General features: G+C 47.8%; 1 protein-coding gene across 4 annotated transcripts; it reads right to left on the reverse strand.

Annotated features, from left to right (window-relative positions):
- Positions 1 to 246: 246 nt before the first annotated feature.
- Positions 247 to 25,815, reverse strand: wwc1 (WW and C2 domain containing 1). 4 transcript variants are annotated; one of them, XM_086013456.1, is made up of 23 exons: positions 24,929 to 25,815; positions 22,417 to 22,606; positions 16,289 to 16,398; positions 15,995 to 16,198; positions 15,682 to 15,758; positions 15,095 to 15,174; positions 12,953 to 13,082; positions 12,174 to 12,320; positions 12,029 to 12,099; positions 11,694 to 11,939; positions 9,814 to 9,903; positions 8,293 to 8,966; positions 8,013 to 8,130; positions 7,751 to 7,921; positions 7,135 to 7,327; positions 6,917 to 7,054; positions 6,752 to 6,798; positions 5,899 to 6,208; positions 5,656 to 5,826; positions 5,480 to 5,572; positions 4,701 to 4,931; positions 4,431 to 4,549; positions 247 to 3,318 (listed from the first exon to the last, which is right to left on the reverse strand). In XM_086013456.1, exons 4-23 carry the CDS (start codon positions 16,143 to 16,145, stop codon positions 3,252 to 3,254), a joined length of 3,324 nt encoding a protein of 1,107 aa, XP_085869582.1. In that variant the 5' UTR covers positions 16,146 to 16,198; positions 16,289 to 16,398; positions 22,417 to 22,606; positions 24,929 to 25,815; the 3' UTR covers positions 247 to 3,251. The 4 variants fall into 4 exon arrangements, with proteins under 4 accessions (XP_085869582.1, XP_085869581.1, XP_085869580.1 ...); XM_086013455.1 differs by having other exon boundaries at positions 22,417 to 22,685; XM_086013454.1 differs by lacking the exon at positions 22,417 to 22,606.
- Between the last annotated feature and the right edge of the window lie 258 nt (positions 25,816 to 26,073).

Consider the following 26,073-nt stretch of genomic DNA (forward strand, 5'->3'; position numbering starts at 1 on the left):
TATAATGACCAACATAACTGGATATGAAAATGCGCTATCCATCTAAATACATTACTAATAGTATTTTTTTTTTTTACAATACTTATATTTGTAGTTATTAAACACATTGCATTGTATATGAAACTTAAATTCATTGCAGAAAATTGGAGCTGAAGTATAAGTTTCGACCAAGATGTTAAATTCAAACTAATATTTTAAATACATAAAACTACATACATTGAAAAGACAACAACAAGACCACAGAAATAAAAGATAATGTTTTATTTGTTGTGAAACTACAAAACATACTGTGTTTTTGTTGTGTGTGTGTTTTTTTTTTTTTTGTGCTGGTGAAATATTTACAACTCCGGTCGACAGTACAGTGTCTGAGAAATCAATTCACAGCTTTGCGGGACTCCTGACATGAAAAAGGAAGAAAAGAAAAAGGAAGGGGAAAAAAAAAAACGGGAAAAGCACACCCAAATCACAAAGTGCAATAAATACATGCTGGTTGTTTCCTCCTCACACACACACACACACACACACACCCACACACACACACACACACACACACACGCACACCCCCACCCCCCACACACGCACACACACACACACGCACACACATCCTCACCCTCATCATCTTAACAAACAGATTAATGGGGGGCTCTTAACTACATAAAAAAAAAAAGATCACTTGTGACAACATGTTTTTTCTCTCGTGACATTCATGTGTGTGGTAACTACATTCCTTCATCCGCATGTAAAAGAAAACAACATTGAGATTCTCGAGAAAAAATGGTTCACATTGAGGACAAAAAAACCCAACAAATTCCAGCTTTTGGATTTTTTTTTTTTTTAAAGAGAATATTTAATTCTCATCCATCTCTCTCATCACTTTTGATGACTTTGACAAAAGTCTACACACCCTAGTCAAAGGCCAGGTTTTCGTTATATAAAAAGAAAAAATGAGACCAAGAGGGTTAGGGTTATCATATAAAAACTATTCCCACTGTTAATGCAATCCTGTAACAGATTTTTTTTCATCTTTCGAAAGGGGAAGAAAAAGTAACTAAGAAAATGTGGTTGCATAAGTGCACACACCCCCTTAAAACTGGGATGTGGCTGTTAAGCATTAACCGATCACATTCAAACTCAGGTAAATAGAAGTCAGCGCACTCCTGACAGCGACGTGCCTCAGATGAACTCCAAATCAAGTTCAGCTGTTCTTCTAGAATTTCCCAGACAATTTTGTTTTAGTTACAGTTAAACGTAATGCTGGCTGCTGCCAGCGCCTTGCTTCACCATAGGGAAGGTGTTCAAGAGTGTTGCGTTTTGAAATGATCTCTCACCAAAACCTGAAATTTGAATAGGGGTGTGTAGACTATTTCTAAGCACTGTAGGCTCTTCAATGTACTAAAAAACATCAACATGGACATATAGTGTACGCAAAGTTATTTGCCAGTACTTTGTGGGAGTTTGTTGATGAGCAACAAAATGGTTGATGGCATTTTTGGGAAGGGTGGGGTACAGTTTGGTGCTGATCCAGTTTAGGATAGTTCCAGTGATTTGAGATTGTGGCGATACAAAAGCACATGAGGTGAACACCCCCTCTCTCACATATATATACACACACACGATTAAAAAACAGACAGACACACACATCTGGAATGACGCCGAGCGCAAGTGGAACCACCACCTTTAAGATTCTAAAAATCCTTTTGTGTACCAGGCCTTAGCGAGATATGGCGGCATAATCCTAGAACAGGAAACGGAATTTGAGTGAGACAGGAAAGGGTCTGGCTGTCGGCATAGTATTGCTTCACACACACATACCCCTTAAAGGGTCTTTTTTTTTGAATAACCTTATTTTTGCACTGAAATGACACTTGAGTTTTATACAGTACAGTATTCCTAGAAAATGGGGTGGGGGGGGGCATGGGTAGCATATCACACAATTTTAGAGGTTCCACCATCTAATGTCCAGCAGGGGGAGACTCCCTTGGAGACATCATGAATCATAATTCAGTATTGCGGGGAATTTCTAAGCTGGCAAATGTCCATGGGAATTCATCTGAGTGGCCCAAAGAGCTGGATTTTTTTTTCAGTTACAAGCCATTGCTTGTGTGCAATGTGTATGCCGTCACTCAAGTGAAGTGGAAAAACCCAAAATGGAGCAATAAGCAACTGTAATGCCTTTGCATTCTCCTGCATGTCTGCTTATTACAAACCAAAATGTTTCATTTATTCCAATTTCAAATGTTTCCAAAATTCCCCATCTTAACTTCACACGGAAATGTAAACTGAAACTTTGGGACAATTTTACCAGAAATGTTCTGCTCCTTTACAGTTCAACAATTAATAGACATTACTGGTTCTGTTGTTTCAAAAGAAATCCAGTTCTAAAAGCTAAAAACTGCCAATTCATCCAGTTACAACAAGTTCAATCAAACAGCCAATCAAAATGAAGCGCAAGGTGCTGGTGTGCTCCCATTGGCTGGTGGCTTGCTGGTTTTACAAATACAATCAAGATGTTCACAGTCATTTAAAAAAACAAACAAACTGATTTGAAAGTTTCAATAACCATTCCAGCGTGACGATTTCTTTTGTTCCTCTTTATGTTTACAATCATGCCGTTAAAGTGCAGACTAACTAATTTCCTACCTGAGTGGTGAGAGAGAGAGTGTGTTTTTGACTCAGTCAAGTGAGAATGTGAAAAAAAACAAACCAGCATCACGATCATCAGTGCTGTCGATAGGATACAAACAACCTGATTCTGATAAGCTTCAAAATATTTTCTGTTGCTCCTGCAGATGAAAGTAGTTCTCAATATGGTGAGAGAAAAAGGTCGACTTTCAAGAAAGGGGGTGTGATGAGGTGCGGCAATGCATGCTGGGACACATCCAGTTCAAGTGGATTTCAAGAGCTCCAATACATCATTTGATAAAAACATACATCCTTCATAATATATTCCCGATTCTAATCATTGTTTGTTGCTTCAGTACCGCTGCTGTGGTTAGATTCGATATTTGTGCCGGAATGATTTGAAAGGCGTGTTAGTAACAGAAACAAACACAAGAAAACACGGAAACCTCGCGCAGTGTCATCGCTAAACTCACAAAAGCTAACAATGCTGAGTGGTCACGGTAATGTTAGCCTTGCGTCTACCATGTTGTACAATTCTTCATCTAAGCGCTTTGACTTGACTTGCGTGAGTGAGTGAGTGAGGAGTCGCGGAGGAAGGAGGAGGTTTAAGACTCTTTTGAAATGCTTGGCTAGACGTCGTCGGCCGGCAGGTGCGGGATGGTGATCTTGGCTCGTGTGAAGAACGCCATTTTCTCCCTGCAGCGGACAGAGCAACAATACTTCATGCGACAATATCAACTCTGGTGAGGATCGGCTTGTTTTTTATGCACAGCCTTAAAACCAAATGTGATTTGTTTTTCCAAAAGTCAACAGATTAAAACTTAACAGCCACGCTGGAGACAATGTAAACATATGGATCCAAAGCATACACGCGTGCTCTGGGAACGCATTTGTAGCCAAGCCTTTTGGGGGAGCATCCACTCGGCTCTCTGGGATATGTGATGCCAAAGCCTTGTTTGGTTTTGATTTTTGATTTGGGACGCTTGGAAGATGCCGCGCATAAGCAAGACCAATATTTTGTCAAGGTTCTCCCGTTGGCCGGTTATAAGGCTAGAACAAAGAACAGGCTTAAGACTGAGCCGCCATTGTTCTGGACATGGCCTGAAAGTGAAGGAGGATCGTTTGAAGAATTGGGGTCAATGGCTGACATTCAGGGAAAGACTTTTTTGACGGACACTAACAAGCTGGCATGAACACAGGCTCATTCCTTGTCGTTACCGTTTCATCCTTTTTTGTTGTTGTTGTTGAAACTGTTCATTTGTTCTTAAAATGTGGAATAAACAATAATTGTTTCATATATATCTATATATATACACAAAGACGCACACATATGCGGCGGAAGGATGCGACATTCCGTTTCAGAGGCCGGTGCGGCACAGCAAAATGGCTGACAATACAGACACTATGTTTCCTAGCATGCCTCACAACCCCAACAGGTGTGGCTGCTTCAGCCACTTCATGTCAGCATGACTGGACTGAAAAGGGAGAAAATCAAGGAGCAGAGACAGAGTGGGAGGACGACAGAAAACAACTGGAGAGAAACAAGAGGAAAAACTCACTCAACTTGCAGGAAAGTTGATTTTGAATTCTGAGAACAGACTTTAGTTGGAGCTTTTTGTCAACTTTATTTTTCCTTACCCTAACTGACGTGAAAAAGAAAATACATTTTGATTTTTGTTAAAACCCTGACCTATATATATATATATATATATATATATATATATATATATATATATATATATATATATATATATATATATAATATATAAGACTTTATATATATATATATATATTTATGTGTCTCTTACCTGAAGGTCTGCACCTCGGGGACCTCCTTGCGGCTGCGCCCTCGGATCTTGTGGACGTCCTTCGCCGCCGCTCTCATCATCTTCTCCACCCGCTTCTCCTGCAGCTGCTCCTCCTGAGTCTGCAGGACAGACACAGTGGCAAGCTTACTTTAAGTTCGCCAGAGCGTATGGGAAGCTGTCTGAGCGTTTACTCGACGGGTGTCAAATGCAGCCAGAGGTCAATGTCCACCAATGTGGCGCAAAAGGGGGGCGCCCCCGCCGACCGCCTACCTGTTTCTCGGCGCGCTTGAGGAGGAGGCGAAAGCGCTCGTCCTCTCGGACCCAGGCGGGCAGCTGGCGCCGGCCCTGCTGGCGCGCCGCCTCCAGCTGCGCCTTCAGCTCGCGCAAGACGTGCAGCTCCTGAGCCAGGCGCGACTGGCGGGTGCGCGACACCTGCAGGTCCAGCTCCAGGTCCAAAGAGGTGCGCAGCAGGCCGTCCAGACCTTTCACCTGCACGGGAGGCTGTAGGACGCCAGCCATGACTTTGTTTTTGACATCGTAACATGAAGACTTGCAAACCGCGTCGCGTTGGGGGGGGGGGGGGGGGGGGGCAGTAGAATGGTGATTTCTCCCAGCCAATCAGAGAGGAGGTCAGGTAACCTTCTATACATCTAATGGGATAAACTATCACACTGTTTCGTGTCAAACCTCATCCAATTGAAACTCTTTCATTGCTGAATCAAATCGAATCCAGAATTGATCCTGATTTTTAGGATCATGTCAATGAAACATTGTTCACAACAAATCTGGCTCTTGTGTTTATGAAGGTTCCGCTTCCATTACGGTGCCCCTCCACTCTTGAACAAAAATGTTTCAAATGAATACACTTTTCAAGAAAGAAAGGCGTACTTTGCCACAACAGCGTGTGACTTTTCAAATTCATGGTGACTGATTTCTGAATTTCTTAAAGCTTCACAGCTTCGCCAGAGTTGGTCAGTGAATCGGCCGTTTGGTGCGATTGATTTTCAGGCGTCTTCAAGACAAAACAAATGTGACATCGCACACCGTACCTTCTTCATGCGCATGCTGCGTCTCTCGGAGGCGTTTCGCACAAACGGCGACTTCTTGGCGAGCGTGGAGCTGTCGCTGTCACTGCGGTTGATCTGCAAGCAGACAGACGAGGGAGCTGCAGCCGAGCACGGGCCGGCGTTGCCCCCGCAGGTGTCGGCGCGACGACTCGGCTCACCCTGCAGATATACTGGCTCTGCGGGCCCGGGGAGAAGGTCTTGGAGCGGATGATGGCGTTGCCCCGCATGAAGGCGTGCTGCTGGGCGAGGTCGGCGCGCCGTTCTTTGGGCCGGACCGCCGAGTGGTGACTGGATGACGACAAGCCGTCCATACTCGTCTCCTTGTTCACCTTTGCCAAGCGCAAACGTGATGAGAGGGGGAAACGCTCAGGGTTGGGGCTTTTGAAATCACTTTGGCTTACCTTCTCTTTAATGGTGGTTAGAGGGGGCACTTTGGTCTGGCTCTCCTGCTGCTGCTGCTGCTGCTGCTGCTGCTGCTGCTGCTGCTGCTGCTGCTGCTCCTGCTGCTCCTGCTGCTCCTGCTGCTCCTGCTGCTCCTGCTGCTCCTCCTCCTCCTCCTCCTCCTCCTCCTCCTCTTCTTCTTCCTGCTGCTCGTCCTCTGCCTCCCATAGGCCGCCGTCGGCGTAGAACAGGTCTCCTTCCTCCGGAGGCTCTGCCCCCACAGCGCAGCGTTCTTCCTCGTCGTCAAACACCTCCAGCAGGTCGCCGCGCCTGAGAGAAAAGGCCATAGAACGGACACAGACCAGTCAACAAAAAGAAGAAAAACACTGGTAAAAATGTAAATGTCAAATAGTTCAAGTGGACATAGTATGCCTTTTTTGTACAGTCTGTGAAATGCTTTCCTTTGCATTAGAGCTAAAGTACACAACAACTCAATCAAGGATAAAGATTGACTTTGCTGGATGGATGGGCGCTGGGCAGACACTCCAGAGGCCCAACTATTTGTACACAAAGAGTACATTTTCCACAGTATGTCCCTTTGAATACATGTCACAAGATGTTTTGGAAATTCAAGCATCTTTATTCCCGTTTGCAAACAGGCCCGGCGGCATTCCGAGCGTTTTGTCATGCCCCAAACATTCCCGACCCAGCGTCTCCTGTTCCCTTCGCATCCGCTCTCACGTGGTAAACAGGAAGACGTGTTTACCGCACAAATGCCCGACGCCGTGTTGACGTTGCGCAAAAAGACAGTAGCCGCCCGCGTGTGGCTGTGCAAGTGGACACATGGAAAGGTCCCGACTAGACGAAACTCACCACGCTTCCTCGTCGCCGGGAACTCTGTCACCGCTGGAAGCTCCGGTCTGAAAGAGACAGCGCTGGTTTGGGCCCCACAAATAAAAGCCAGTGCACGTGACTAACATCGCAAAAACGCCGAAGCGACATGCGCGCAGCCTGCGCGACGCTTGCGCCGGCTCGTACCGCGTCCGAGCCGCCGGCTGCGCCGCTGTCCTTGCCGCCGCCGCCGCCGGGCAGGCAAGCATGACTCAGCAGGTTGTACCACCTGCTTCTCCTCTCCTCCCAAAAGCTGACGTCAGCCAGGCTGATCTGGGCTCCCGCCTGTGGAGGGAGGAAGAAAGGGTACGCTACTGTAAGACCAACAAGGTTTTCCGCGGCTAGCCGCCTGCGACGGGACTCACCAGGCATCGTTCGTGGCCCGACTTGCCGGTGCTGCACACGTCCACCCTCAGCGTCTTCTGCCGCAGTGCGCTGTGCGACAGCTGCACACCGAACACCTCGTTGGAGTGCACCACTTCCTGCGGCGGGTAGCCACAGGTTCGGAACAGGCAGCGGGTGGTCTCCACGCAGGGGAGCACCGCCACGCGGACGTGCCTGCGTGCGAGATCGGGCGCCAGCTCGGTCAAAGAGGATTTGTACTGCAGAGCGTTCAATGGACGCTCAAGTGCGCATTTTCAAGTCGTCTTTCTCGTGGGTTTGAACAATATAGCGTGGGGCACGTCCAAATTGAGAGTTGCTGGCCTTCAGCTCAGTACCACCCTGTGCTGACTGGACATGTTCCCTTTAATGCTGACTGAGAGGCCAAGCAGTGCAATTGAGAGCAAGAGGCAACTCATCCCCAGTCATATTTGTTGTTCCCTCAGAGCTGTGAGTAATGGGAAGGAATACTTTAAAAAGTGTGTTTTGAGAAGCACAAGTGTGTTGAAAGCGCAGACCTTTTGTAAGCTATATGGAGGTGGGTCTGGAAGGTATCCCCAGCACTAAACAGTGCTCTGGAAACGACGACGGAATTCTTACATTTTCTGGTCAGCCGGAAGACAGAGGGCGCTACAGTTGGACAGCCGCATGACGGAGACGGTGAAGCGCTGGTCTCGCGGCTCGTAGCGGAAGCCGAGCTGCACCTGAGCGCAGCCCACAGGCGGCTTCTCCTCGTCGGGGGCCAAGAGGAGGTCGGCGGGGAGGCCTGGCCTGGCGGAGGCGCAAACATCAACTTCATTTTGGAAAATAATCATGAGCTATTTAGTGAGACATTTTCGAGAGGGGGGGCCGGTGTCGGTACCTGCGCTCAGAGGGCTCGTACACGCCGCTGTCGCCGGCAACGGACTCGTCGGACACAGCTGAGATCACGCCCATCTTCTTTAGCCCTGCTGCAAGTGACGTCCCTTGCAACTCCGGAGCTGAAAGCACGAAAAAAAAAACTGACTTAACTGAGAGATCCAGCTCATACGGGCGGGTGTCTTGCTTGGAAAGATCATGACTTTAAAGAGAGATTGCACTATGTTATGGATTTTGAAGCAATTGTATTCTTTTGATAGGTTCTCTCTATAATGGGCTTTTACCTTTCACCTCCTCAACTAGCACGCCATTGCGTTTCTGCTTCTCCTCCAGCCCTGCGGGGGCGCCGCGCCCCTCCTGCCGCTGCTCCAGGGAGTCCAGCCCGAGGTCCAGATCCGCTAGTCTGCTCTGAAGCTCCAGGTCTAGGCTCACCCCGCCAGGCCCCGCTGGGCCGGCGAAGGCCTCCCCGGACAGGAAGGTAGCGTCCGTGACAAGTGGCGAGCAAGGCGGCGAGAGCGAGGAAAGCGACGAGCGCGGCGACAAAGAGCTCATGGAGTGAGGGGTCTCGGAGAGTCTGAGTGCTTGAATCCTGGACGGTCCCACCTCTCCTGCCGCCACTCCTCCCACGCCTTTGTCAAAATCTCCAGCCAGCCCCGCCGGTGTTTGGCCTTTGGGCCTTTCGGCGTCCCTCCCGTCGGCACCGGCCACCACTTCGTGCTCGTGTATGGTGGTGATGGAGTTGGAGGGCCGGTAGCCCGCCTGGCCGCCCTCCTGCAGGAGGCTGTCCAGCTTATTCTGGAAGTCCGGGTCGGCCAGCTCCGGCTGCTCCAGGTAGATGTCGGTGAAACTGAGGGAGGAGGTGGAGCCCAGGCTGGAGTTGGTGGCCAGCGAGCCGCGGCTCGACGTCAGCGAGCCTCGGCTGCTGCCGGACGAACACGAGAGCGTGCTGGCGGACAGGCTGAGTGAGGCGCACAGACAAGAGAATCCAGCATCAACTGGAGAAAAACATACTTGTGGTGTATAAAAAAAAAAAAAAAGAAAAAAAAGAGTTAAGTGAGTAGAAATCAAACACGTGCAGTGTCTGAATTGTATTCATTCAAAAGTTGAAAAAGTCCAATAAAGTTCAACTGTGCTTCTTTTTTTTTTTTTTTTTTTTAGCTTAAAATGCATTTTAGGCCCTTCCTGAAATTTCAACCAATAAGTAAATATCATGGGAAAAAAAGTGTGAATGGATGAGACCTTATTAATTTTTCATGCTTAGTGGCATTTTTCCACCCATCCCACGCAAAAAAAACATAACAATGGGTGTCAACTATTCGCGCCTATCCAGCATGAATATTTGCAAAAAAGTATATATATATATATATATATATATATATATAATTTTTTTCATATATAACATGCAGGTGAAACAACACTTGCTGTTACAACCACTGCCTAAAGGTGGCGCCATCTTCTGCATTATCTTCTTCAAATGGGACGACACAGACTCCAAATTGCCCACAGTAATGCGTTGTTCTTTTTTTTCCTGAGCCTTTTGACAAAATCGGCTTCTCCATTCTCCAGCTCATCCGCAAGCGTAAATGAGCACAAGCGGTGCAGAAACAAAAATGATTATTGATATTGGAGAAATATGTTGGGAAACCTAACTGGATGCCGGTCATGAAAATGTGGAAACTTGATCAGGGCAAAATGAGACTTGTGGGACTTTGCTGCCCTCTCCTCATCACCTCAGCGCTTCTGTTAGCTCTTCTGCGCCGATGTTACAAAGTGTTTCATCAAAGAGCCCTCTCGGGTGGACAAACCTTTTGAGCTGAGTATGTAACGACGTGGCCAGTCGAACCAACTCCTCCAGCTCCCTGACCAGCTTGTTTCTCCTGCAGTGAAGTCGCAGCCTGGCAACCAATAAGAAGAACAAAAATCACGTACCCCCAAAGATTGGTGACGTCTCACTCAATCGGCTGATTTGAATTCCCAGACCGAAGGCCAGTGAAAAAACGGCCAAGGCGCTGAGCTATTATTAGAGACGGCTTCGGTGCTCAAGTGACAGTGTTGTCGCATCTGATTGCTTTGTCGTGAGGAAAGGTGGCCATTGACAGCTGGTCACATGATGCGACGTTTTAATTGGAAAGGAAGCTTTTGAGCGGTTGACGGAGAAGCTCCGCGTCGTTCTCGTCTACTCGACCTTCACTTCCCACTCGTAGTACTTGCTGGCATGCCAATATCTGGAGCCGGAAGTGGTTGAAAAATGTCCTCTTTACTAATATGGCTAAAAGACACCATTTGTTGTTTACAATAGTGCGGAACTATTGGCAACAAAGAGTCACAAACCACTTGAGCTACAAAAGTCCATGAATTCTCAAAGTTGGAAAATGTCTGGCAACGGGAATTTCAAGGAATTCGTCAGATATACCAAGTTGAAGGTTATTTTTGAATGAAAAACTTTATGGAAATATGTTAAAATTTGACCAGCTCTTACTGCTGGTATGTGTCATTTTCCTCTAGATGAGGTTCCAACCACGCTGCTTGAGCGATCAAGGGCTGCGCACTTGGTGCCAAATTCACATCAATGATGAGAAAAGTTGCTCCTATTGTGTCCTTGTTGATTTATCATTGCCAGCAACATATAGTGGGTGGAGGCACAACAATGAAATGCCTTCAACTAGACGACAGTAAGAACAAGTATCATTTGTATCCAAAACAAACAAAAAAATCACAATTAGTACATTTGTAAGCACATTTGAAAAAGTTCAAACTGTGTGGAAGGTTACAGTGGATTCAACCTTTTTTTTTAATCCAGTACGGTGCTTTTGTACGTTAATATTTCTGTTTGTTTTCAAACATTTATTTAGCTAAAAAAAAAAGGATTGAACGTTTTTGTGCAATATGTTTTAAGTGAATCATTTTCACAGTTTGAATGTCTCAAACAAGACAAATGCTTTTCTCCGCTCTTGCTATCGCTGGATTGTACGAGTGCACTTAATGTAGTACGTCGGTATTCTGTGAGCGTGATCACCCAGTGCGAGCCACAACAGGCTCTCTTATGAACGTCTCGTGTTACGGCAACAGGAGACGGCGCACAAAGGGAGCTCGAGCTCAGGAAGGATCCGACCTGAACAACAGGAGTCCTGTTGAGAGTGTGTAAGTGTGTGTGAGTTGGGGACGGGGTGTGGGGGGCGCGGCGGCGGGGGTTCCGTCATTTCTGATAAGCATCGCGGAGGTTTGACGTCACTCATGGCCAAAGGACAATTGAAGGTCATTTGTTTTTCATCACCTCACAGTGACCTTCATCATGACCATTCTTGAGTTGTCCAAGCATCAGCCGGTAAAGGAGGTATACTGTCGAGAGCTTCTGCAAAGTTTTTGTTGTATTCTTAGCAGAGCTGGCAGAATCAAATTGGCCGCATGCAGTGCCATTGGAATGTAGACAACGCTCACAACGACAATTCGGCCTATTTCTCGATGGAGTCGTAAGTGCCGGCGGGGGCTCATAGCCAGTTGCCTGGCAACTCTCCTCCTCGCAGGAGAAGGGACAGTTGCACATCATTTCGCTACAATCACAAATCTTTTTTCTAGAGTTACGATGGAGGCGGCGCTTCTAGAAATAACGAATATGTTGGTCATTGTGAACACTTTCCAGATGCACTTTTGGGAAGACAAGCAATATGAAGAGATGAAGGCCAACCTTTCGGTCAGAGCCTTGCTCTGGTTGTCCCTGGCGGCCTGCAGGTCTCTCTCCAGGCGCTTCTTCTGCGTCTCCAGCTTCTGGGCGTCGTCGGGCTGCAGGCGCTGGCGCGGCCGCACGTAGCGCAGCTCCTTCAGCAGCTCCTCCTTCTCATTGATGAGGATGAGGCGGTCGCGCTCCGGGTCCAGCAGGCCCGGCCAGGCCTCGCTGTCCAGCTTGGCGATCTGCACCTCGATGGCGGCGATCCTGGCGGGCGTCGGCAAGGTTAAGAGCGAGGCCGGACCCAAGTGGCGAAAACGGGCCAAGCGCGCGCAAACAAAGCTAGGATGGCTCACCTCCGCCTGGTCTCCTCGTACTTTAGACTCAGACGAACTTTCTCCGCCAGTTTGTTGGAGCTGCTCACCAACTGTACACACACAGGAAGCGGTTCGTGGCCAGGCCTTTTTCTGGCGGCTGCCGCCGTCGCTGCCCGCGGCTCACCTCGGCGGGGATGTCGGTCTGGGATCCGGCGTCAGAGTAGAGGCGCGGGATGGACGGCTCCGAGTTGGCCGGCGAGGGACCGCTGCCCCACAGGTCCTGCTGCGAGCCCGAGTCCAGCTGGAAAGCGTCCTTCAGGACCGCCAGTTTCTGCGCGGACACAACCAATGGCAAGATGGAAAACAGATCGCGCAAATGTACTTGAACATTACTTCTGCAGAGCTTCAGCCAACGGCAAAATGGGTGGGGTCGACAAGCCCAAATGTTAAAAAAGCGGTTCCATCATTTTAAGTGCATACCCGCGAGTGCTTCGGCCGAGTCTTTCACTACAATCAAAACGCCAAGGTGAAGAGTTTAAGGGCGCTTACGTTTCAAGAAAGCGTTCAGATATGTAACATCGCTACGCCTGCTTTAGAAAATAAGGGAGAACCTCTATTCCGCTTGCACTAGTCCTTCCATTGTTTGTGAGATGTACACTTAGCACGCCAACTTTGAATGCTACGAAAGACGACACACACGCAACGGATCGGACCGAGACGTCGGCCGCACGTGATCACAATAGGGGGATGGGAGAGGTGGAGAGTGAGGAGCGGCGTCTCCAACTATTCAGCTCACTCACGCAGTCGCTCCATTCCCAATCATTTCCCTATCCCCTAATCGCTATAATAGGAAATGGAATTGACGTCTTTTTTTGGGGGGGTGAACTACATGGTCCACTTTCTAAAATCCGTCCATTTAGTGATGACAGATGGAAATTGAGTGAATGATTGCAAAGACAACACCTGCATGAGTTCTTGCTTCTCCTTCTCGCCGGTGCTGATGGCGTCTCGGATGGAGCGCACTTCGCTCAGGATGGCCTGCGCCTCCTGCAGCTTGAAGCCGTACGGGCTGTTGGACACCTTCTGGTCAATCCTGCGGGGAAATCGAGTGTTGTTGACGGCGGCTCAATTACGGTACCTATCACTGCCAAAAGCAACTTCAGGCCGTATAAGTAGGCCCAAAGTGGCACGAGTAGTGGAAAAAAGCCTGACTCGTAAGACACTCCTTCAACTAGTGGGCTGAATCGTCTTACTAGTGAGCACAAAGTGCCTCCTGCTACCTGGCCCTTCAACTAGACATGAAGGAAGGGTGGGCTTGCCGCATTTCTCATCTGTAAAGAGATGGCCAGTTGAGCGGCGCTGCGGCCAACGGCCACCGGGGGCGGTCGAGCGAGTCACGCATGCGTCAAACAACAGGTCCTTCCACATTCTTCGGGGAGGGAGGGGGGGGAGGATAGGGAGGCAGAGAGGGAGGGGGGGAGGGAGGGAGAGAGGGAGAGAGCGAGAGAGCGAGAGAGCGAGAGAGCGAGCGAGCGAGCGAGCGACACGGACGGAGAATGAGGAAGCTAAAGGCAAACATGGCAGAGCGGGAAGGCTGTCATGAGGCCGAGTTGTATATCAAAGTGCTTTGGGGTAACATTTCATGTATGGACGTTTGTTGAACGTAGTAAACCACCAGCATGGTGCCGACTTATTTTCACATGGACTGGGGTCCGCATTGGGAAAACAAAGGCATTCCCAGCTACAGCCAATTTTGCGTCTTCGGCGCACTTAATGTGGAGTGATGCGGATGTTCCAATCGTTCGGCCAACAGCCCATTTCTTTTGGGGATTTCCACGGAATATGCTAACCGATGATATAATGGGCTAAATCGGGGGTGTCCAATTCATTTTTGTCCCGGGCCACATCATAGTTCTGGTTTCCCTCGGACGGCCGTTGTGACTGTGACCTCAAAGAAATGTATAATGGCCTCATACGACAAACAAATAGACAAATAGCTAGTGTGGAAATCAGAGGCCAAACAAAATCCATTTTGTCAAATATGATTACATTCATTTCAAAAGTGGAATATCTCAACATTTATCAAAGCGAAGGCAATTTGCAAATGTTGCAATTTTCGCAAGAAACATGAACGGTCAATGGCCAGAATTTGCTTTGGCGGGCCACATAAAATGATGCGGCAGGCCGGATCTGGCTCCCGGGCCTTGACTTGGACACCCGCGTTGGGGCTAAATGAAGAAAGCCGTTTGAATTGAGCAATTTCCTCGCGTGTTGATGGGACTTCTATGACACGAGTCCGAATGTAAACGCTCGCTCGGCCGGCTCGAAGAATGAAGCGGGCTGTATGGAAAAGCGTGTCGGCCCGGTCTAATATGACTTTAGGCAATGTTGATTGCCGATCATTTCACAAGTGGCTCTACTTCAACAAACAAAGGTTCCCACGCATTCTTGCCGGGCCCAAAAAATGTCAAAACACGTCAAGTATTGAGCAAAATCTTATCAGGAAGCGGGCGGCCGCATTCCGGGCCTAAGCCTATTTTGCAGTTGCGCAAGCGGCGATAGGTCGCCGAGCTCCGTCTGACGACTGTAACAGGAGAGCGGCGGCGGCGGCGGCGGCGGCGGGGAGTCGCGCAGGAATGTTGTTCAACCGCTCGGCTACTCATTAATCCTCCTGTGACACTCTCACTTGCATGAGCGAGGCAGCGAGACGCACATTCTCACATTCCCTCTCAGCTACGCCTGACAGCTGATTTGCTGGAGGAAAAAAACAAGTGGATGTCAAAAACGCAGACAAAACAAAAGAATCAAAAAGTAGCGGCACTTTGGAATGAAAACCAAAGGAAGAACCAATGCCCGCCGCCGCCGCCGCCGCCGCCGCCGGCTTGACTGATGGCCGCTGAGCCTTCAGCTGGAGTTCTGATCGTGTTTATGGCGGTGTGGAATGCGCAATAAATGCTGAGGCAATAACCGCGGCGATAAGGAGACCTTTACTGCTCACTAGAATGTTGATGCTTGTACAAATGTGGAATTCCAAGCCGTTACACGGCGGACAGGATCTGCCCTTACTTAACACGGCGACACAAAGAGAAAGATGAGACGACTTACTCTTTGAGGGTTTGGAAGCCTTGCTCTTTGTACTGCAGCTCCTGCTTCATACAGGCCAGGTCTCGCTTCAGCTTGTTGACCTGAGACAGACCAATCCAATCAATTCAAAAGCCTTCATTTGCGTTAGTCCGTCTTTAGCGTTTGGCATGTTAGCGTTAAGCTGGCAGACACCGGCTAAACACAAATCGTCATTGAACATGGAAAGACTTTTGGTTTTTTAACATTTCGTGAAATTTGCAGTCAAGCTCAACTGGGAGAAATACTGTCAATCGATTGTATGATCAATAATCAAGCGGCAGCGGCTGCGTGTGTTCCATTCCACTTGATTTTTGTCACTCTGGTGTCAGTCACCACTTGACGAAATGTGGCTACGACGAGCGGATATTTTTAGTGGCGGAACCCAACCCAAACCACGAGGCAAACTTTTCCAATGTCATCATTGCAGCAAAGTGATGAGTCGAGCTTGCGGTTAACTAGTTAGTACAAGTCGTGCGAGCGCTGGGAACCGGTGGCGTAGTAAATACGAGATCCTGGACGGCAAACGTGACGGAAATGTCAACGGGAAGCTTTGCGCCACATTCTCTTACCCGACTTTTGGCGGTGGCTATTTCAGCTTTGAGGATGTCTGGGTCGTACTTGCTGGAGGTGGACGTTCTGGAATTCACTGGAATGAAAAAGAGCCCAAAAACCTTTCGCTAGCAACGTCCTATTTGCTCTCTCTTTGCGATTGGACGGACGAACTACGGCGATACGCGCCTCCGTCATTGCACACAAGCGAGATTGTCAAGCACAGCAAAATGCTAGCTGCCTGTTAGCGCGCATGCTGGCTTCTTTTCCTCCATTCCGGGCCAATCGCGCTCGAGGGCCGGCGTTTTTGCCATTCATCGACGCGGCACTCACGGCTGGTCTGCGAGGTGGACTTGTCCCGCCAGCTGTTGTTGAGCTGCAGGTACTCCTGCTGCGCCAGACGAAGCCGCTGCTCCTTCACCTGGTAGATCTCCTTCTGGGCGCTGAGGGCGTCTCGGGCCACGGCCAGGTACTCGCGCAGCATGGCCTCCTGCTCCCGCTGCCACTGGGCTCGCGGGTCCTCCAGCTGGGTGCTCTCTGCGATCGGATCAGATCAGACGCGACTCGGGTGTGCTTCCTCAACGCGTGCGCTGGAACAGCCTCACGAGAAGGTTTGGGGAAACTCACTCGTGTTGTGGTCGACATAGTACGCCCCGACCAGGGGGTCGAACGCCTCCTCCCAACCGACCGGCAGCTCATCTCCGATGCAGTCGGCGAACGTCAGAGGCTTGGTCTGCCTGCGGCCGAGGGGGAAAAAGGGTTGCTCAACCTTATAAAGCGCCGATTACCTCACCAACCCACCAGGCAGCTTGCTGTCCTTGTAAAAGACCCGTACAAAAAAAAGGTGCCCAAAGATCTTTTGTGAGTTTGCAGCCACATGCTTATCAGTTCATTGATAAGTTCAAGATGCTGCTGCTGCTGCTGCTGCTGCTGCCGCTGCTGCTGCTGCTGCGATGAAAACATTTCTGACAAGTGGCTGAATTTCCCCGACAGGTCCAGCGACCCCATTCAGGTTCAATAGCTAAAGACAACCCACGTTTATCATGGGGGACCCTGTCCAGACCCGCCCGCAATATGTGTGAAAATCTGGGATATGTAGCGAGGCCATATGGATTATTTCTTTAGACAGTTGTGACCTTCCTACTAGGGATAGACCAAATATCGGCCAGGTCGATATTCGGCGTTTTGACAAATATTCGCAACGGCCTTTTTAAAAAATCGGATGGCCGATAATAAATCGACTTAAAACTATCTTGAAATCAAAACAAAGATATGTAAAAGTTGAACATTTCTGCCATTTTGAAATGCTGGAGGACTTCATTTACTGTACAAAACTAGATGGAGCTATTGTTTCAGTTTTCATTTCACTTTTTAAGACCTGCTGACAACCCTGGGTGCTCCCTGAACTTTTTCTTAGAATTTGATAACACAGATTCATATAACAACAACAATAATAATGATCCACAAATATTGTCAAACATTTATAGTAATAATAATAAAAAATTAAAAAAAAAAAATCAACATTATGCAAATCTGAAAACATTACAACGCGTTACTACAAAGTTCAGAGTTTCATTTTAGATTTTGATGCCAATATTTTCCTTATACCGAAAATGAACATTGGCTCCAAATATCGGCCCTGAAACATTTTTTAAAAAACATATCGATCTCTCTCTACTTCCTACACACTTTAAACATATCCAAAATAAGACATTTAGAAATGTCATCGAAAGGTTATCTACATTGCCTGATTCCGACTGCTCATACTTTGCGTTTTCTTCTCTTTACGCAACCGTGACGCATCTCCCAATGATGTCAAATTCGGAATTGCGTCACGTGAACAGGTTAGGGTGAATTATTTGCGTTCCCTTTTAGACATTCACCCAAGTCAGATTTGATGGCGTTTTCTAACCCGACCGCAACCTGTTCTTACGTTGCAATGTCTGAAAGCGCTTCCATGAGGCGCTTGGGGGTGTGGCTGACCACTCTGGTGTTTCAGAGTCCTCTATTCACCTCCAAGAGGGGGGAAGGTTAAAAAAAAAAGCGGATGGTGGGGGGTTCCCTCCTGCCGACCACAATGGGAGGAAACCGAGCCGCGGCATTCCTCGAGCAGCACTGAGGCATCGCCTGGAGGTTTCTAGGGCAACCGTCGGCCTTCCAGCCAGTCAGCGCAGCGCTGAGGGGTGGGCGAACTTAATCATGCCGCCTTTTTTTTTTTTTCTTCAAAACCGTGTTTTATGTGGCTCGGACAGAACGAGGGATAAAAACTCTCCCCGTTTCCACGAGTGAAAAATCCATTTGTTGGGTTATACATGAGTGGAGTGCAAATGGCTCATTTGTACAGCTGAATTCAATCATGCAAAGCCAAACACGTACAAAAAAATTCCAGCAGTTCAAGTTTTGCTTTGAAACCTTCAGCTTGAAGCGTGGTGAAGGTTTTCGCCTACACTGGCGTAAGTACACGGCTTGTAACTGAGAACTGTTGTAACCGGTGTTTTTAAGGAGAACGTTGTGTTTTACGACAAAAAAAGTCCAAACAATACCTTTTCTTCATAAATGTGTCCCACCATCATTCGTGACTAACATTCATGGACAGAAATATTTGTCTTAGCGGTTGAATGATAAGCTCCATAGCTTAAGTTTGGGTATACAAAGGTGAGGGACTTGACATTCTAAAAGAACTTCATGTCTTGTTGTTTTTTTTTTTTTTTAAATGATAGTTGTCCAAGTTATGTGCTCCCTCTTCTGTGTTGCTGAAGGACCAACTGGAGAGGTTTGACTGGCTGACTCCACAGTACAGTGTGTGTGACAGGAATGGCAGCAGCCATGTAATGAGGGAAAGGATTACGCTTTCAAAATGCTCCTGTGTCAGAAGAAGTGCAAACAAACGCAGGCCCCCAAATGCACGTTTTGTTCATGGTGCCTTTTTTGCACAAGGCTTGGAGACACCATTCGTGTGTGCTTAAGCATACTTGGCCAATACGGATGAGTGACTCTGCTTCTGATCTGACGACAACAAATTCCATGTGAACGTCTTTCTATTGACTTGACCACATCACATTTGTGCCACTTGAGAGCAGAGAAAAAGGACTTTTGTCACCTGAAGCATGCAGCAGAAATCCAACCTAAGTCGCACAACAACAAACAGTGAGCCTGACCGTGGACAGAAAATGAACCGGGTCCTTTTCACGATTGAATAATAGAAAAAGGGAGCACCGAAGAGCGCCTCAGCTTGCCTCTAAATTTGGCTGCCGGGCAGAGCGAGCCACAGAGAGGCGGCTGCCAACGGCCGCTTGGCCGGCCGCGTCCCCGTGACTTGATTCCCCCTCTCGATCCTCTCGCCCACTAAATCCTGTCCTCAAACGGCCACGGACCCAAACTCGTGGCTCTCGGCTTTCCTGCCAGTTCAAGGGCCAGCTGCTTACGGCGGCCTGGCCTCCATTTCACTGTCAGTCGCTCAATAGCCACTTGAAGTCCTTCTCACATGCTCCACAGCACCAAACCAAATCCAATCCAATCCTCTGGTGCATGTAGGCAGATGGTACTAGGCATCATTTCTAACCCTAGACCAATCCTCCACTTATGGGGAAAAATATAATAATAAGCCCCAGGATACCCACTGACAGAAGAACACAAAACCGAAACGACAAAACTTGCTGGGTTTACCAGGCATACGCCAGAATGTTGAGGGGGTTTTGTTTTCTTTCCTTTCATTTCCTCGAAAAAAAAATTGTTGATGAATCCAGCAGAGCCTGTGGGTGCGATGGACGAATGGAGCGGCTGTCGTAAATATTTGGACAAAGATGACAAGACTGCCCAGTGGCAGAGTAGCAAGAGTAGCGACTTGTTTCTCAGAATCTTGGTTTCATCGCAACGGCGAGTTTTCTTTGAGTGGAGGCTAGCTCAGTCGCTGACAGTGCGCATGCGCGCTATTCCTTCGAGCGTCAAAACACCACGTCAAGCGAGCATCGACAGCCAAACAGCATCAGTCCCCAAAACAACCGTTCAACGACAGGCAAGGCTCATTTACAAACGAGGCCAGCACCTACGATGACTTGGAACCGGCAATAGCGCTGTGGCTCTCCCGGAATTGTTCAGGTTTTAAAACGTCGGTGCCGCATTTCGATCCCTAAGCCGTCTCGCGGAGGAAGCCGCTCAAAGCAAACAACGTACCGCGCGGCGCGGAGCAAACCACAGACGCGAGCCAAGTACAACCGATAGGAAAAAAGAAAAAAAAAAAAGAATCGGAATGGAGAATCATGAGGAACCGGAATCGAATCGAGGAACCGCAATCGCCCAAATTGTAACTATGCCCAACCCTAACGATGACCATGGTTAACACATTCCAAAATGAACGTGGGAAAAAAAAGTCCGAATTTCCACTGTGTCAATTTGCAAATTTCCATGTTGAAATGTCAACGTTCTGTCTACAAGGGCTGCACAATATATCGAAAAAATATCGATATCACGGTAATGGCCTTTGCATTATGCATATCGCAAAGACATGCAATCATTTTCCTACGGAATTGTATGCTTTGATCTGAATTTGGTTAGGGTTACCGGATGTTCGACTGACTGACGCGTCACGCACTCAAACTAGTGTCAGGCAAACATAAACATGAGAAGAAGCGCTGCTGCGTGTGCCCTTGATCACTTAGTGTGAGGCCTTTTGGCCAGTCACATGACGGTTTGGCTAAAGCGCCAAATACATTCCACAATGACTTTGCAAAATACCGAACCGCGGGTTTCAAGGCAAACAACTATGCGCGGGCCCTGGCGCGCTGATGCAAACCGCCAAAGCGCACGGCGGAGCGCAAAGGCGCCGCCGCAACGTTAAGCGTCAGCCCAGATAAAAAGGGGAAGATCAGCGGGAGCGTGCCTTATCAAGCCGATAACATTCCCATGGCCTGACGACACGCGTTTGGTGCGTCACCGCAGGCTGGATGGATGACATTGCCCGCTCAAGAATTTATGAAAGCCCAAGCGGCCCGCCTGCTTCAAACAAGCTCAACGCTCTCCATTCAGAGCTCCCGAAAAAATGACAGCTAAAAAAGGCAGACAACAAGAACAGCAAGGGAAGCCAATGAGATGGGACTGTATTGCTAAAAGGGACGTTCATATTTTCAACGGAACGTAGTTTGAAGACTTGCACTTTGATAATGATTCAATTCAAAGTTGTTGTTTTTTCTTTTAATTATCGCACCGGAGTTGAAAACAAACATTTGTACATGATCAAATGCCAAAGTATAGTACGGAGGTTGACCGCATCCTCGGGGGCGCTGCTAGGGACACTTGCGCACTGACCAACTGGACAGGGAGCCACTTCAAGACCCAAGTCGTCTTCCTGCAGCACTTCATCTGATTGACTTTCACATGATTTGAACCCACAATTGTACACTATCGCAATATCGGCCTCCACTGCAGCCTGACCACCCTGGAAGGGAAAGGAATCCCCCATCTGTGCTTTCCTCAACCGCAAGGTTTCTCATTTTTGTTTTTGGGAGTTTTTCCTTGCCCTCCTGGGGGTGAAACTCAGGGGACGTCGTTCAGATTTTGTCAATAAGAGCATGTGAAGAAGCCCTTTCTTGTGATGAAGGGCACTAGAAAGCAATTTGACTTCGTAGTATCGCGTATACTTTTCATCTTTCAAATGTTACTTCCTTATGTCTTCGCAATCGCAGAAGTGCCTCGAAAACACCACTAGGTGACAGTGTGGTTCTGCAAATACTTTCCTATGATTCCGGCTCAGGCGAGGGGGGAGTAGATGTACTTCATTGTCTTCACTTTTCATTCTACAGTTGTTGTTAGCTTCTCATCAGTCTTTTAAGAGCTTTTCGGATGCGTGGCGCATGTTTCCGGAGTTCAAACTAGTGCCTATTGCCGCTGCGGCCTTTTTTTTTTTTTTTTTTTTTCTCCAACTGCAGATGATTACTGGTGCAACATGTCAATCCAGTTAGATAGCGGAAACAATGCCAGCAATCTGAAATATGTTGCTTCGCGCTTCCAAGCATTTGTGTCGCGCATACCTCTGGTAGCATATCGTCACGGTCCTGCGAAAAACACCTACGTCCAATTTTGGATCGGTTTCTACCGGTCCGTCACGAGGAAACGCCATTCACGTAAAAATACGAAAAGTGTAAAAAGAAAAATGGACCTAAGCGTTTTTCACAGGACGGCGCCGATATGCAACTTGGCTACTTTTGAGCTGCCTCACTGTTGTTCGTTTCCTGTACAGTAACGCTCATGTAATGTGGTTGCTGTCGGATGTGTGTTCCAAATTGGAGATGACACACAACTTGGAAAGTAACTCTTTTTGACACATCATCTTTTTGTGTGTGTGCTTTAAGATGGTAGGTAGTGTACACTAGCAATTACCAAAGCGTATTAGGGCTACACAGAAAAGCAAAAATTGTAATAGTCTGAGGGAAAATTTGTGACAGTTACCCCTCGGTTATTGCGGTTATCGGGACCAGAAACCCAAACCCCCCCGCAAAAGGTGAAAACCGCACAGTAGAGGTTGACTTTATTATCATTTTATTTTGGTTTCGGGGGGGATTTACACCTCTATTACACCGTTGCAAAGCCACCCGACAAAGCCCATCCTTCTAAATACTTGTGACACAACAAATGTCACGTTATATTGCAAAATGAATAGTAAGTAGCACGCCGCATGCTGTGAGAGAAACGTTGATTACGACGGAACGCTGGTTGATAACTACGTTCAAGTTTTCATTTTGATGTTCAAATCGCCGTACCTGAACTAGAATCCGGCCGGTGCATTTAGGCCAAAGGTCCAGTCCTGGTGCATTAATGCACTTTTCAACACTCATTGTTGTTGTAAAAAGCCAAAGAGTGTCATCGCTTCTGTTCTTGTTGCTGCTGCTGCTGCTGCTTCTTCTTCTTCTTCGTCTTCTTCTTCGTCGTCGCCGCCGCCGTCGTCTTCTTCTTTTAATACGATGAAGGAAGGGGAAGCTCTGTCACAACCATGGCAACTTTGGCTTTGCACAATAACATCAACAAGGACCTTTGGGCAGAATGCAACGCAGGATTGTAGTTAAGGGAAGCTGTTTTAAGGCAAACTTGATCACACACCTGAACATTTTATTTGTTCGATGTTTGGTCGTCCTTATGCTTGTTGGTGGCTGAGCGCGCTCCGCTCGCATCTTGTCAACGCGGCTGTTTACTATCCGCTTATCCGACCGGCTTTACGAACTAAAGGTTGTTAAAAAATGCCGTTCGTTTCTTAGCGCGGACGAGACCGGCCAGACGCAGCAAGGGAAATCCCGGTGAGGCTGCGATGATGCGCGGCCAAGCAGCTCACAGGAGATAAATCCACCCGTGCTCTCGTGGATCGATCTCGCGCCGGGAACCAATCGCGCGCCTTGTACTGCCCGTGTGTGTGTGTGCGCGTGTGTGTGTGTGTACTCAACCATCTCTTTGAAACAACGCGTCTATCTGCAATATGGCTGCCGATATGGCTTTATTGTTCCATTTGTATTTTTTGATGGGTACTTTTTGAAAACCCGCGATTGCACTGCGGTCGCAAAACTCCACCCGCAAAGGAGTGAGGGATTACTGTATTATTCAAGAAGGAAGTTGTCATTTGGGTGAGTGAAACACAAAATTCCCACAAAAAGATTTTTTTTTAATGCTCCTTAATAGTAGATATCAAACAACAACTAAAACTCCAATGGTTTCATCAGGAATTTGTTTTCTGTGTTGCCGAGGGTCTTCAAGTGTGTTTGAATGCTATCGCAAGCTAGCATAAAGAGGTTGCGTATTCGAGAGGGAGGAGTCTGCGGTGCCTGTAGCCGTCTGCGGAGCCTCACGCCGAACTTTGAACCCCGTGCACCTTGGCAGGCAGTGAAAGGGATTTGGGATGAATCGAACGCTTGGCTGGTGACTGCTGCTCGGCCCTTCACGCCATGTGTTTCAGGAATGTGTGTATCTAGGTGTGTGTGTGTGTGTGCGTGTGTGTGCGTGTGTGTGTGTGTGCGTGCGCGTGTGTGCTTGAAGGACGCTTTCCTGTCAGCGGCACTTTCACTGAACACAGTGACTAACCTCGTCCGATCTTTCAGAAGAAGCGGCTAAATTATAACAATGTCACTAATGTTTAACTGCTTGAGTAAAAATTTAAAACGGCGGATATTAGCCTGCGGTTAGCCCTATCATCCACACGTCCCCGGAGTTTTTTCATTGAAAACGCAAAACTCCGGCCACAGTGGAGTTTTGCGGGTATCTCCGCATTCGCGTTTGGGTGTGGACAGTCAGACCCGCAGATTCGCGTCGTCACTACGCGACAAAAATGCTCTGACGTCACTTGCGCGACTTGGGTTTTCATGCGAGTCAACATGGATTCCCGCGGCGCTGTGTTGATTATAGCCATTCTCGAGGCGCTTTTTGCTTACTTATTTGTCCGCAACCAACCACTGCTTCTCGTTGAAAGGTTTAAAAGAAATTACGACCTCTTGAACGCATTTGGCGCCGTGTTTTTGGTTTCGTAGAAGTGACGTCAAAGGACGGAAGTTCCTTCTGAATGCACAGTATTTGTCTAACTACCGCCACCTAGAGGCTTGGCATGCGTTTGAAAACGCGCTTCTGCGGTGTAGTGTAGCTGCGTTTTTAAGAAACGAGGATGTTTATTCCAAGACGGCGTGGGGGAGAAATATTTGGCTGTTTAAAAAAAGCCCGGCTACGTGTAGACAAGGCCTCAGGTTTGTAAAACATGCCAAATTGTTTTGTTGTACATATGTAAATAAATGATTTTGCCATTAAGAGCCCTTTCTCCGTCTTGTTTTGATGTTTTAAAGTTTGAGAAGTCACAAAGGCAAAACAAAAACAACTAACATTTAAATCACTAATCTGCTTGATGGGCTTCTTATCACAAAAAAAGCTTTTTTTTCCTGTTTCCAGCCAGAAACTGGTGTTTTGGGTGAAACCAATCCATGTTCTACTGCTGATTACTAAAGAACAGAAAAAGATAGAACAACTTTTTTTTTCTAGTGAAAGATGATATTTAGGTAGAATTTGTGCTTGTATTGTCACAGGACACAATATTCTGTGGGTCTTGAATCATCCGTCAAATGGCTCTAAAACGGACCGATTTTAAATGGGATTATCGTGGAGTCGAATCCATTTTATTGCTCTTGGAGCAGCATTACTACTTCGAATGAGGTTTGTTTTTTTAATTGTTCATGCGTTGTTCCCTTGTTTTGTTTGTTTTTTTAATTGTTCATGCCTTGTTCCCTTGTTTTGTTTGTTTTTTACCTGTCTCTGGGATCGATCCAGCTGGTGCTCTGGTTGATGTGGTCGATGTAGTAGACTTTGCCGTCAAAGTCTCGGGCTTCCTCCCAACCGTCGGGTAGTGGCAACTCCGTCCTCGGCATGTCAGGCGAGTCTCCATGTAATGAACTGTCCGCGACTACTCAAAATCTCGACGAGGGGAAACCATCGCTTTTCTCGGTCATCATCGTCGTCATCACCGGTGATGGTGGAGGTGGTGGTGGTGGTGGTTATTCCAGAGCTGGCGCCGCTTGGCTCCGAATATCCATAATAACAATGCTGTAGTAATCCAAGCAAACAAACAAAAAAAAACAGCTGCTAAAAGTGACGCAGGGTGTTAAGCGGTTTCCATTAGACTGCACTTAATGTCTCCTCCAATGTCGCCATCTTTTATGTCCCCAAAAAAGTTGAGGGCAACTTCGGATCCAAATGACCGCGTTGTGCCCCCCTCCGCGACCCTCCCCCCGCCCCCCCAAAAAAAGACGCTAATGGGGGAGGTTCGCCGTCAACGTCTCGAGGCCATAAGACGAATTCCAAACGCGACGGTTGACAGTACACTTGCGAAATAAGGATTTAAAAAGACTCCGCTCGACGTCTCCGGGCCGCCTCGTCGTCGTCTTGGCCACAGGCCACCACCATGTTCGAGCGAGGACCGAAGAAGAACCGCTGCCTGAGCACAGAACGCCGGGAAAAATCCGACGGGAGTTGGAGGAGAAGCCGGCCACTTATTAAATACAAATTTGGAGATTTGAAAGAGTCGTTCACGACCGACGACGTGAAAGGATGCGAAGGAAGGTGATGGTGGCGCTTCTAGTGTTCGTCAGTTCCCGGTGACTTCACGACTAGTCATCCGGGAGACGTCAAGTCAAACCGGAGATGTCCGGTCTACGGTTCTGCTTTCAAAGTAAAATTTGTTTTAGAAAGCGGCGCCAGAACTTTCAGAATAAACCCGGAAATGTGTCTAAGATGCGTAGTCAATTTGTTTGTCTAAATAAGACTTGCATAAACTATTACACTATAAAGCGCATTATGATCAAAGGGGGTCATAGTAACGGTCAAGGGAAGAACCCACTAGTTACCATTTGGACAGTAATTTTAGCAATCCGTTAGCAACCCCAAGTGGCCATTTG

Source organism: Filicampus tigris, chromosome 17 (assembly GCF_054856515.1).
Source record: "Filicampus tigris isolate MCC_2025a chromosome 17, RoL_Ftig_1.0, whole genome shotgun sequence".
Taxonomy (NCBI): Eukaryota; Metazoa; Chordata; class Actinopteri; order Syngnathiformes; family Syngnathidae; genus Filicampus; species Filicampus tigris.

What these genes read in the sequence shown, in the direction of transcription:
- wwc1 (XM_086013454.1), bottom strand. Translation starts at nt 25,047, where the DNA reads ATGCCGAGGACGGAGTTGCCACTACCCGACGGTTGGGAGGAAGCCCGA. An exon ending in TGGATCGATCCCAGAGACAG is followed by an intron (nt 16,399 to 24,928) that starts GTAAAAAACAAA and finishes CCTCGGCCGCAG; the next exon opens with GCAGACCAAGCCTCTGACGT. An exon ending in TAACCACCATTAAAGAGAAG is followed by an intron (nt 5,827 to 5,898) that starts GTAAGCCAAAGT and finishes CGCTTGGCAAAG; the next exon opens with GTGAACAAGGAGACGAGTAT.